At 41.5% G+C, this 12,906-nt stretch overlaps 1 protein-coding gene and 1 long non-coding RNA gene across 7 annotated transcripts in view; one reads left to right on the forward strand and one right to left on the reverse strand.

The window, feature by feature from the left end:
* Nucleotides 1-2,107, forward strand: part of NALCN (sodium leak channel, non-selective) — a 320,799-nt gene extending 318,692 nt beyond the window's left edge. For 5 of the 6 annotated variants that reach the window (XM_072782467.1, XM_072782462.1, XM_072782465.1 and 2 more), the window contains one exon: nucleotides 419-2,107. In XM_072782467.1, the coding sequence (XP_072638568.1) occupies nucleotides 419-612 (194 nt within the window). In that variant the 3' untranslated portion in view covers nucleotides 613-2,107. The remainder of the gene's footprint in view (nucleotides 1-418) is intronic. The other variant, XM_072782463.1, reaches the window with a different exon arrangement.
* A 5,843-nt stretch (nucleotides 2,108-7,950) lies between these two features.
* On the reverse strand, nucleotides 7,951-10,817 carry LOC140608299 (uncharacterized). The gene is made up of 3 exons (XR_012010319.1): nucleotides 10,588-10,817; nucleotides 10,079-10,195; nucleotides 7,951-8,164 (listed from the first exon to the last, which is right to left on the reverse strand). It is a non-coding gene; the product is annotated as an uncharacterized lncRNA (long non-coding RNA).
* Nucleotides 10,818-12,906: the final 2,089 nt, after the last annotated feature.

Genomic DNA, 12,906 nt, shown 5'->3' on the forward strand with positions numbered 1-12,906 from the left:
GCTCACACCATCTGCCCTTTAACTTTGTTGTTTTTTCTTTCTTTGTATATACCCATGAACACCTACTCACCCATATTTCTATGACACTTCTATGGATTGGAACATTCAGTGATTTTGTTGTGTTGTGGTTGTTGTTAAGTGTTTGTGATTATCTCAAAGTGTGGCAGCGGGCAAATAGCTTTTTTTCAAATGGCATCCCTAGTTGTCCGTGAACATAATTTTGAAGTCTGTGAATATAAAGTTTGTGAATATAAAGATCCAAGAGCTGGAAAGGTTTCATACCGAACATCTATGGGTAGGACGCATGCAGTAGGACTTGTCTAATTGTTACTGCTGGGAATATCAGAGCTTTTGAGGAATGGCTTGCAAAGGGGTGAACAGCTCCGCAATGCTCATAGGACTCTTGTCAATTCCACAGCACCAAAACCAATAAGCCACTCAGTGTCTTCGGTCAACTTACGATTTGCAGGGCGCACAACAATGAAATCCGTAGTGTGCAAAATGAACCCCATGACCGACACGGCGTCGTGTGGTTCAGAGGTTAAGAAGTGGTGGACGCGGCAGCTGACAGTGGAAAGCGACGAAAGTGGCGATGACCTCCTGGATATTTAGGTGGACTCGGCGCAGAGCGAGGTCTAACGGGGAACGCTGCTTTCCCACATTTTTTCCTACGGTCTCACATCCACTGGTGAGCCGTCCGTACTTGAGACGTCATTTAAGGCCACCTTGTCACAAGATTTTTTTTAAGTGGATTTTTGTCCTGCCATAGGAAGGCGTAAAACTTGATCTGTCGCAGTTGTACACATGAGGGGTTGTTAATCTGTGTTTGAGAAATGTGCGTCATGGCAGTATTTGTAATATTACCCGATACCAGATGTAGATCTTTCAGACATTTCATATATCCTGTCTATGGAAACTAAGGTGTGTATTCCTATATGCTCTTCTGCAGTATTACCACCCCCTGAAAGAGTGCTAAGCCTAAAGTGGCTGATATTTATGGTACAGAAGCTATAGCTTTAGTTCATGTTTTTCCCACTTCCACTAGAAATACTTCCCTCGGGAAAATTTATTATTTATGATTGATCTGCAAAGGTCAGCACTGAGCTCATAACTAAAATAATAGTGGTTTTACAAACTACAGATTCCGAATTTTTAAAAGTATGTTCTTTTTCTCATGTTATTCTTAAAAATATGCACAAGATATTTAGAAGTCAGAACAAGTCAATGTCTGTCTTCAGTCACTCTAATGAAACCATTGCCTGCTTCCTAGAGAACTCTGTGTGCAGGGACCAGGCAGAGAAATGGGCCCACGGAGCCAACTGGTTTAAAACAAATATGTAAAGTAGATCGCTTCAGGGATGTGGTTACATAGAGATGTTGAGTTTCTTTTATCTTTCAAAGCCTTTTAATAACTAAGTGTAGCAAAAAGAATAAAACTATATGATTCAGCTTATGAAAGAAATCTTCACGTGTGTGATGGTATCATTGGGTTCATTTCTTACCCAGGGTATGTATGTTCATTTTGCCATAAAGTCGGCAGATATATTATGAGTAGATCCCAACACACCTGTACCCTATTCAATTCAAATTGACTCCCTGCTGCCAGACTCCTGTGGGAATAACGGTAACCCTGTAAAATCCTGCTTGGAACTCACAGTGTAGGGACCCCAGGACTCAGCTATATTTGTTTCACACACCACATGCTCTGGAAAATAAAAATGCAAAGTGATTACAAAGTTCCTCAGCCTCTTATGCTGGATCAACCAAGGAAAAGTGCATCCAGGCCCCTAAATACAATATTTTTGATTGGAGATTTGCTCTTTAAATGATTTCTTTTAATGGGGTGATTATCTCTGAGTCCTTTGACACCCCAGGTTACTTTATGATCCTTTTTTTTTCTGTATTTAACATTCTTAAAATAGCCGAATCCTTTCTGTATAACGTTAACATTGTGGTGCGATCTATTGTTTATAGGATTAATTGTGAGTCTAGGATAATGGGTAATTGAAGTCAGTGCAGCCAAAAGGATTTTATTTGGTTTTATGTTCCATTGGAGTTTACTTTTTGTACATAAGAAAATCAAATAAATATTGACTTTGTAAAAGAATTTACTCTTGAGTTGATGGTCATTTCTAAACCCTTTCTCATGTGTGGAAGGAAGAAAGGGGGTTTGGGGAGTGGGATCATTAGGAATCAGGCACTTTGCAAACTCTGTATTTGAATATTCTGTCTATAATTAGTTGGCAAAAGCTCTGTCCCTGATACTCATTTCAGTTCAGTTCCTAAACCAGAATGTTCCTTTCACGTGTGTGCCCGTAAGGCTGAGTGAATACCTTCCAAATCCACAATAAAACAGAAAAAGCTCTTACATGGCTGGGGCATGAGCCTGTACTCATGCTGCATGAAAACGAGATTTTATTTTTTTGGCTCATTACACTTGAGTAATACAGCTTCATTCTCACAAAACTGCTGAGCCCTTCCTACAACGTCTGTTAACTGGTGTTCAGCAGAACATCATTGTTGTTCATTCTGCAGTGAAGCAAAGGGCCAAATAGCAATGCATTTAAAGTCATAGCACCCTACATTTTCAATTAAGTGAGACAGCCAAGCAATTCCTGTGGGGACCCATCTCTACTAGTTCCTGAAGCCAGTAGAGAGGACAGCAAGCCGAGAAGATAAGTGCTACCCTTCTTAGATTTTTTTCATCAACATACAAACAGTCCGGTTATGCAGATGGGAAAACTTCAGCCACAATGTTCCCTGGTCCTTAGGGAGCCAGACACTGATACTAATCCTGTCATCATGCCACCCACTGCCTTTAATTAAAGGACGCTGTTGGTTCCAAGCTCACCAGAAAGCATAAGGGGCAGAATAGTTGACACAGAGCCCCCAGTGGGCATAGACCACACATGCATTGCACATATGGCAATTCAAGGGGACTCAAAGGGAACAGGGATGGAGAGAATGGCCAGACCGATGCCATTCACTCTATTCTCAGTGGTCAATTGAGAGTAGCACCCATCTTCAGCGACTGGCCATTTGTGCCCTGTCCAAGATGAATAAGATAAGGGCATGTAAAAGAAAAACCAGTTATAAAGCCCTAAGCAAAATCATTTTCAAAGCCAGTTGATTGATGTGTTTGCCTGCTTCTTTGTAGGAAGTGGCATACTCTAGATAGGTGGCTTTCAATAGATTAGTTGGCAGTGGCACTCGTTCTCAGAGTCCTTCAAAAGTTCCTAAGATATTAACCAGGCAAAACCAGGGCGTCCCTAATTGAAATTAGGATGAAGATGAGAATCCCACTCACATGGTGTCTTTTCACCACCTGGTATTAATTGAATTGTGCCCCGCCCCGCAAGGTACATTAAAATCCTAACACCCGGTACCTACCTGTAAATGTGATCTTTGTGGGGGAAAGAGTCTTTGCAGATGTAATTAGTCGAGCTGAGGTCATACTAGAGGAGGGGGACCTGTAATCCAATATGAACTGCTGTCCTTATAAGAAGAGAGAATCACCAGGGAAGAGAATGCCATGTGAAGACAACACTGAGGTAAGATGGCCATGTGAAGACAGAGGCAGAGATTGGAGTGATGTTGATACAAGCCAAGGAACATCTAGAGCCCCAAGAAACTGCAAAAGGCCACAAAGGATCCTCTGCTAGAGGCATTAGAGGGAGCGCGGTCCTGCCAACACCTTGATTTTGGATTTCTAACCTCCAGAACTAGAACTGAGATGATACATTTTTGTCATTGTAAGTCACCCAGTTTGTAGTATTTTGTTGTAGCAGCCCTACAAAAGTAATACACCCCCAAACCTACTGAACCCCAAAGACGACCTGAACCATCCTAGTACTCCCAAGAACCTAATTGGAAAAACACTAGTACAGATCAAAAATCCTGAGTTTGTAGTTTGATAGATGTTTCAAGTCCTGGATTTACTGGTTATTCCTTATGCAATCTCTGATGAGTTTCATATTCTATCAGGGCCAAAACTTAGCCTCTTGCTTTTTAAAAAAAAGGCAGGAGAGAAAAAGGGGGCAGGAGAGGTGAATTTATTCACTTAATTTACCTAACAGTTTCATGAAATCTTCTGTGTCGGCCTACTCTGAGCACATGTGCATCATACTCCAAATCATTAAGTAGCTGTCTGACCTCCCAACCAGAATCCCCAATTGGCCAGTTGTCTAGCCAGCCACTTTTTCTGTCTACCACTGCAGATTTCCAGCCTGCAGCAGGCCTGAGTCTCTGGAAGAGAAAAGATCTGACATTAAATCAAGTTCAAGTTGGATCATTCTAATTTCTGATTCAAGACTGTACTGCTATGTAAGGTGACTACTGAACGTTTCTAATATATGAGGATGACCAGAAAAGTTGCAGGGTGGGTTGGGGTTCATATTTGGGACTAAGGGAAGGTTACTGAATAAATTTTAAAGGGATAGTAGAAAACTAAAAGTGACATCTGTTTTAACTATGGCCTGAGTTAGGCTTGTTAGATATACAAGTTACAAGCATTAAACAGAAGATGTCTCTTACACTTCTGGGGGGAGAATGTAGATTGGGCTGTTGAATAGACAAAGCTGGAGGTCACAGAGAGGGATTCACATCTAGGAGTGTCAGCATAGAGATGGTATTTAAATCCCTAGACTGGATGCGATTACCTAAGGAGGCACCATAGCAAAGAAAGGAAGTCTGAGGGTCTGTAGGAGTCTTCCAGGGCTGCCATAACAAAGTACCATAACAAATTCTGGGAAGCTTAAGGAACCAGAATTTATGTTCTCAGAGTTCTGGAGGCTGGATGTCCAATGTCAAGGCATCAGCAAGGATTAGTTTCCTCTCCTTAGCTTATAGATGGCAGTCTTCCTTTGTCTTCACAACATCTTCCTCCTGTGTGTGCCTGCATCTTAATCTCTTATTATAAGGACACCAGTCATATTGGATCGGGGTGTACCCCGATGACCTGATTTTACCTTAGTAACCTGTTTAAAGGCCCTACCTCCAAATACAGTCTCTTTTTTGGGTACCAGGAGTTAGGACTTCAACATGAATTTTAGGGGGACCCAATCCCGCCCATAACAGTCTGTCTCCCTGGTACAGGGGCGTTGTAGAATAACCTTTCATAGAACAGTAATGGTGAGCCCTGTGCCTGCCTGAACCCTAACCAAGACAATCAATTCTGAGTATTCTTCCTTCCCAAAGCTCAGAAACACACAACAGCCATGCATCCAGAGTTTCAGGGAGGTCCACTTTTCTGAATCAGCTTGTGGAAGGAAGGAAGGAAGGAAGGAAGGAAGGAAGGAAGGAAGGAAGGAAGGAAGGAAGGAAGGAAGGAAGGAAGGAAACAGGCACCACAAATATTGTTACCTTAAATTATAGTTTGCAGCCTGGAAGCTCACAGCTAGAAAACATCTCCAGCCACCCCAGCTCAGCAACTTACTTTCATGAAAGATCACTACCTCCAAAAAGTATGTTTTGACCTCACACTCGTTAGGATGGCTGCTACCCAAAATGAACAAACAAAACAGAAAATTTATAACATGTTCATGAGGATGTGGACAAAGTGGAACCCTTGAACATGGTCAGGGATGTAAAATGGTGCAGCCGCTGTGGAGAGCAGTATAATAGTTCCTCCAAAAATTAAAAATAGAATCACTATTTGGTTCCAGCATTACCACTTCTGGGTATATATACAAAAGAAATGAATGCAGAGTCTCAAAGAGATATTTTTTTTATGCCCCTGTTTATGGCAGCATCATTCACAATAGTCAAGAGTGAAAGCCCCCAAAATATCCCTCAATAGATGGGTGGATTTTAAAAATGTACATGCATACAATGGAATATTACTCAGTCTTAAAAAGGAAAGAAATTCTGATATCGGGAACAATTTGATGAACCTTGAGGGCATTATGCTAAGTAAAATAAGCTAGTCACAAAAAGACAAGTACTGTAAGATGCCACTATATGAGATATCAAGAGTAGTATAACTCATAGAAACAGAAAGTAGAATGGGGGTTGCCAGAAGCTGGAGGGAGGGAAATTGTTGTGCAATAGGTATAGAGTTTCAGTTTTGCAAGATGAAAAAATTCTGGAGATTTACATAGCAATGTGAATACACTAACACTATTAAAGTGTACATTTAAAGATGGTTAAATGGTAAATTTTATGTTATATGCATTTTATCAAAAATAAAAATAAATTTGAAAAGCTGATCCCAAAAGTTAAATGACCCAATTGAAATAGCAAAGCACTTTCAATGCCATGCTTAAATTATGTTTCCATATCTACTTGCTTTCTGTATTTGACCAGTATACCTGGTTTAAATATAGTATTTTATATTAAATTATATCCCAAATGCTTCATATCACTCATTCAATTAAAAAAAATCTGCCTGTAGTATGCCTAGTAAATATCTGAATCCCATTTGAATATTTAGAGGGCTGGCACACTGGCCGTTGGACTAAGTTATGGATGGTTTGTTAGAGACAGATTTGAAGTGGTTTCTCATTCTCCCTTTGTGGGCAATGATTCAATGACACTGTCAATTTTAAGGCTTGGTTACAGAACCAACCAACCTACAAGAGGAATTATGTAGTTTTTATTGTGTTCCTTTCACAAATGGGTATCTACCACTCCATTTCCTCTACAGTGTGGCTAGTAAGCCCAAATCACACTAAATGGAACCACTTGTTTTGCTGCATCATCCGTTACAGTATTCCCAACGCCTGACTGCCACCAAGATGTTTAGCATTTAAACGAGAGCAAACACTATTGTACATGCAGAAATGGGCGAAAGCCCGTGGGTTCTCTGCAAATAAATACATTTTAAAAAATGGTTCTTTTACATTCCAAGCCATGTCAAAACCATCTAAAAATAATAAGTCAGCAATTTGACCAAGGACTGCCAGGAATGGCAGAGTAACATTTTCCAGAAAAGTCTTCTTTAGTAAAGATCTCAAGGAAGAGAGTTGTACCCATTAATTACAGCCATGAAAGTTAGCTGTTTTGATTTGAATTATCTGAATATTCTTAGGAACTCTGTATTTAATTTTGGAAAGATAAGAGTATAATGCAGGTAACACTCTTGTTGTATAAGAGTAGGCTGGAAAGATCAAAATAAGGACAGAAGATAGGGCAACAGGAAGATGGGGGAGGGGAATGTCATCTCTATTCTAACCCTTTATTCTTGGAAATATTATCTCATGTCTGTAGGCAACTAGACTAGAATTTTAGCTCTCCAGGGAGAGCACTTCATCTAGAATACACAAAATGAGTGTATTAAAATGAGAGTCCTTCAGAGGTATAGACACAATAGGATAGATGATAGAGAGATAGAGAGATACATGGAAGGAGAGAGGTACTGATTTTATGGAACTGGCTAATGTGATTTTGTGGGATGATGACAAGTCCAAAGTCTATACAGCAGGCTACCAGATTTGAAATGCAGGCAAGAATTGATGTAGTAATGTTGATCCAAAATCTACAAACTAGAAATTCAAGCAAGATTTCTATGTTTACAGTTTTGAGGTAGAATTCCTTCTTCTGGAAACCTCAGTCTTTGCTCTTAAGGTCTTCAACTGACTGGATAAGACTCACACATATTATGGAGGGTAACTGGCTTTACTCAAAGCCTAGAGATTTAAGTGTTAATCACATCTAAAAGATGCCTTCATGGCAATGTCTAGACTAGGGTTTGACCAAACAACTGGGCACTATAGCCTTGCCAAGTTGACACACATAAATTTAAACATGATAATGAATATCATTTTGCTACCCATAGTTGGTTAGGGCAACCTTAGGTCTACTCACTTGTCTGCCTACAGAATCCAACTGATTGTCTTTTTTCTCCCAGAACAAGCAGCAAAGAATGTTGATTTTATTCTCTCAGCTTCTTGCCTAACTGAGAAGAAGGGAAAGCAGACTGAGAAAGAGAAAAGTCATACTGATGTTGTTTTTAATATGTTTACTCGTTGTCAGGGTGCTAACTCTAATTCATAAAACTGCGTCAATGGACTTGAGAGAGACGTCACTTCCCACAGATACAGCCTTGACCTCCTCTGTCTTAATTGGCCCCAGGAGTATTCGGACAGTTGTCTTAGGATAGACCAGACTCCAGGCACTGTCTTCTCTTTCAGAATCTGCATTTCATATTACAGACATCATGTAGGTCCTACCCAGGAAAACATTAGAAGCATAAGAAAACAGTCAACCAGGGAACAACAGGCTGGCAATGGGTTGATGGTGTCTTCTATACCCATCACAGGAAGTACTGTCATAGGGAGCTCAGTTCCTTCTTCTGGTGCCAGGGGACACTCAGCAGTGGGTTCTCCCAGGTACTGAAGAGAGAAAAGCCCCCTTCTGTTCCTGTCTGAGCCAAGAGACAGGGGGATGGGAATGGGAAGGAGTAACCACTCTCCTGACATGATTAGTGGGACTAAAAGATTAAGTGAAACATCCCTCAGTGATTCATTGCAGGGAGTATGTTGGCCTCTTCCCCTAAACTGTCTCCTCCCTGGCATTTGTGCAGGGCACAGAACTGCCCGCCCCCCCTACAGAAGCCTGCCTCTGCCTCCATCTTGCCTCTCATCCTTCCCATGGCTGTCAACTGGCCACAGAGAATGCCACTTTCCTGTGTTCTACCAACCTAGCTTCAGAGCCAAACCCATGTAGAATTTCAAATTGGGTGTTCTTTTTGATCCATTGACTCCTTTTTCAGGGCAATGAAAGGGCCTAGCTTAGGGCCAGGTTAAAAGATAATTGGGAATTCTGTGAAGTCCTAATGAGCACAGCCTGAAGGTCCAGGCTGTGTTCTCACTTCCAACAACTACCTTGTGTTGACACGTCACACCACTAGCCCTGATTGTCTTATCCAGGGGTCTCCCAGCCCAGGCAGGGGTTCCACTCCCCTTCTGCAACTGCCTCACACCCTGGTCTAACTGCTAATTAGATGCCTCATTTCTTGGCATGTGTATGGGCTTGAACCATCTGCTTATTGATCACATCCTTCAGAATATATTGGATTTTGAGGAATCCAGCTACAAAAGCAGGTAATGTTGCAGGTGGCACATTGAGAAGCTTTCTCCAGAGCACACTTGAGAGTATAGAACGAGTGGTAACCCATAGCCACACATGTGAATCAACAAGCTACAGAAATACTGGCTGCAATGTCCATAAATTATCCTTATTATAAAGTGATACAATGATGAAACTCAGAATTTCCACATGAAAGCCTTCCACTATAGTTGGCACTATGGAAAAGAAAAATGTATGAAGTGGCCAACAAGCTGTACAGCTATGAGACCTGAAGCCAAGTACCAAAATGCTGGTTTCCCACTTTGCAGGTAATTCTGCACTTGCTTCCCCAGTCCGGGTCATGTGTATGAATCCTCAAGGAGACCATAAAACCTTTGAGGAAAAGGATGACCTGTCCATCCCTGTACCTCCAGCATCTCTAAATGACATGTTGGCACACATGTGGTTCTCGGCTCTGCTCTTTGAGCTGAACAGAATGGTGCTGCTTTGGATTGTTTTTAAACTCACCTCCAAAAAGAATGTCTGACACCCCTGGCATTCGTCCTCAACAAAATACAACCCCCGGGAAGATGACCCACTTTTCCATACCAAATTCCTGTCCATTCTTCCTTTTAACTCACTTCTTTGTGGGATATAGACAGCTTATTCTCAGGTTCAGGTAAGACACAGCAACATGAGCATTCCCTGAAGCACCAGTGTCCTTTGAGATTGCTCTTCATTTCTTGTGAAAGGGTTTTATTCCAGAGACCTCTACAGAGCACAATGCTGCAAGGACCCCCAAGTGAGCCAAGAGAACCAAGTCTGAAATAGGCAGGGCCACTATTCAACCACTCACCCCAGCAAGTAGACCATGAGAATGACCAAGGCTGGGTGACAGGAGGCCACCTTGGATCTTTAGCCTGCACCCCATCACATACAAAGATGTAGATGAGGAGGGACTTCCCTCAAAGTGACAATTGTGACAGAAGAACACTCTCACCCAAGATCCTCTCAAAGGCCAGGCAAAAAGCAATTTTCTTTTCTGGAGAGGGGTAAGCTAGGTTAGAAGTACCAGAAAGTGAGATGACTGGGTGGCTTGATCAGATAGCTGATCAAGGAATGTCTTTTCCTGAAGTCAGCCTGTTCTTACGGGGAGCAGCTGGTCCACATCCTGATGCTGGCTCAACCTCTGGGGTGGGGGGAAGAGAGAGGAGATATCAATGTTCAGAAGTCAAATCCAGGAAAGAGGGACGTCTGGTAAGAGTTTGACCAAGTCAAATTAGCAGGTATTTTTGTCTCAGTTGGTCAAACAGCTAATCCCTTATGAGGCAACAACAGGGAGGTAGAGGGTCTGTGTCTGGACCCTTCACAGGGGAAACAAGGAGACACTTGTGAGTCATGTATAAGTCACATAGGAAGGATGGCTCTTTTTGGTCTGTTTTCCAGAACACAAGAGGGTGAGGATTCTGGAGCACCCCTGTTTTCCAGGAGCGCAAGGGAGGTGTCACCCTAACTGCCTCATTTCCCCAGGGTTTCTCTTTCCTCTTCTGTAAAATGAGATTAGAATGATATATGCCTTACCTGCCTCTCATCAAGAGTGAGAATCCAATGAGATGTGTTGCTGAGTATGTTTTTCAGCCTGTAAAGCCCATATGAATAATGCCAGCTATTGTTATCTCTGATAACAGCCATTGAGCTCCACGCTCACAATGAGTTTCAGAGATCACCCTCGCTGTCATGACATTCATGACATTCTCCGTTCCTCACAGAGAGAGGTAATAAGTTTGCTATGTGGAAAGTCATGGTGGGACATGCTGAGGGCCCCTTGGTCTACCTCACAATGAGGGAGGTGGGACACATTTTCCCCTCTGAGCCCATTCCCAGTCTGCAAAGAATTATGAATAATTTAGAACCTCACAGAAGATGCCTTCTAAAAGGCAGTGGCGAGTAAAGCAAGCAGGGGTGAGAGTCTTTACACCCTCAGAAATCGGAGCTCTTAACTCACTTTCCCTCAAAGGCTTCTCATGGCCCCTGTCTTTCAGAGGGAGGAGCCTGGAGCCCCTAGAAGCAAGTGTCACATCCTCATGGCCTTGGGAAAATGTGAATAATGCTTCAGTCAGCAAGCTAGGATAAAGATGCCTGGGGAGCAAAACTTTCTCAGAAATCCAAGGAAGAAAATCAATGTCTCTGGAAGGGAGAGGAGAGAAAAATCTATACAAAAGGGAAATGAATGTTATGGAATGGAATTTGAAGATCCCTGCCTCTCAAAGCAATTGACTCAAGAGATTGAAACCTAAAAATCTCTGGTTGGAAGGGGGAGGACTGACTCAGGAAGAGGAAGAGCCAGCTGATTCTTGTATTGACTGGCCACTGGTTCATGGGCCACTACTGGTATCTGGGCTAATATTTTTTTTGTCTCTGTTTTTTTCTGATTTATCAGAGTGAAGCTGACAGAGATCTTCCAAAAATGAGACATCGAGTTTAGATTTGGAACAAATGCAATGTCAGTTTATTAATTCTTCTCCCTGCTATAAATAAAACCCAAATAAATATGACAGCTTTTACATTTAATTTCCTGAATGAAATGCCCAAATTTGTTTTTCAGTAGGGTTTTGAGCACCAATTTGCATCCTTCAGAAGCAATTTCATCAGAAATACCCTAGAGGGAAGATCCATTTTATCCAGTTGTTTAAATGATTGTGCTGGAGATATATACGGCCTTCCCTAAATTATCAAATCTAAAATATTAATTCTAGAATGTTAATCCATCAGTATTATATTATTGATGGAGGGTATCATGTCCTAATTATCTTTGCGTGTGCATTACTAGGCATGAATTCTCTCATTCTCAGATAATGACATCCATTTCACCATTTGTCACATAGACTACTGACCACTCTGGCCCACCTTCTATTTCTCCATCAACATCCACATTGTTCTCACAACTAATTCTCCCTCCAAAAAAATGGTTAGAAAAGACCAGGCGCTCTCAGATCAAATGAAGAGCCAAAAGTTACTTTTTCCACCTGTTCTTCCTTTTATATACCTATTTTTCTGCCTGGGAGACCACAGTAGTCTATCAAAATGATGGACAGATAGTGCTTTCTATCAAATATGCTAGAAATATCCTCTTAGGAAAGATTGTATTGTAAATGACACATTGGGTATTGACTGTTGTTACCAGCATTTACTGTTAAAAATAACCCTACTTTATTAAAAAAAAGGGGGGGGGGGATAAAAGTCTCATCTAAATGGAAATAAGGAAAGAGTCCCATGTTTGTAACCTGTTCATGTTTATCATTCCAAGTCTCTTGAAATCAACTGAATGTAGCAACATCAGAAGTTGGCCAAGGGAACAAGGTGATTCCCCCTTTGATGTGTTTGCTCACCAACCAGGAGCCCTTGGGGTTAAACTTTCTCTTACTTCATTGATCCTCCAAGATCTGAAGGCTTTGAACAAAATTGACCTGACTGAGGCCTAATTCTTTCCTTAATTTGCTTAAGTCATAGACTGCATCTCAGATTGTGACAGAGCTCCTTACATCTATAAATGATGACAAGAAAATTGGCCCAGGATACGATTGAATTCCTAGCCTTCTTTATTTGAACAAATGATTGGTCATGCTTTAAACATAAAATAACTTCTGAACTGGCAGTGGAAGGATAGTTTTTCACTAGATACAACTTTTGCCCCAAGAGGAGATGAAAAAATGATTAAAGTATATGGGGGTTCAGGTGAGAGATGCTCTGTAGGCCTGCATCCTATTTGGCCATGCCCAGAAAAGCTTAACACGTAGCCATCCTTCTGACCTCCAAAAGAACCCTAGCATTTTAACTGTAGGTACATTTTTTCAGGCTACCCTGTTTTCTCTGCAATAGAAACAAGGGAATGAACTGAAA

Source organism: Canis lupus, chromosome 17 (assembly GCF_048164855.1).
Source record: "Canis lupus baileyi chromosome 17, mCanLup2.hap1, whole genome shotgun sequence".
Lineage (NCBI taxonomy): Eukaryota > Metazoa > Chordata > Mammalia > Carnivora > Canidae > Canis > Canis lupus.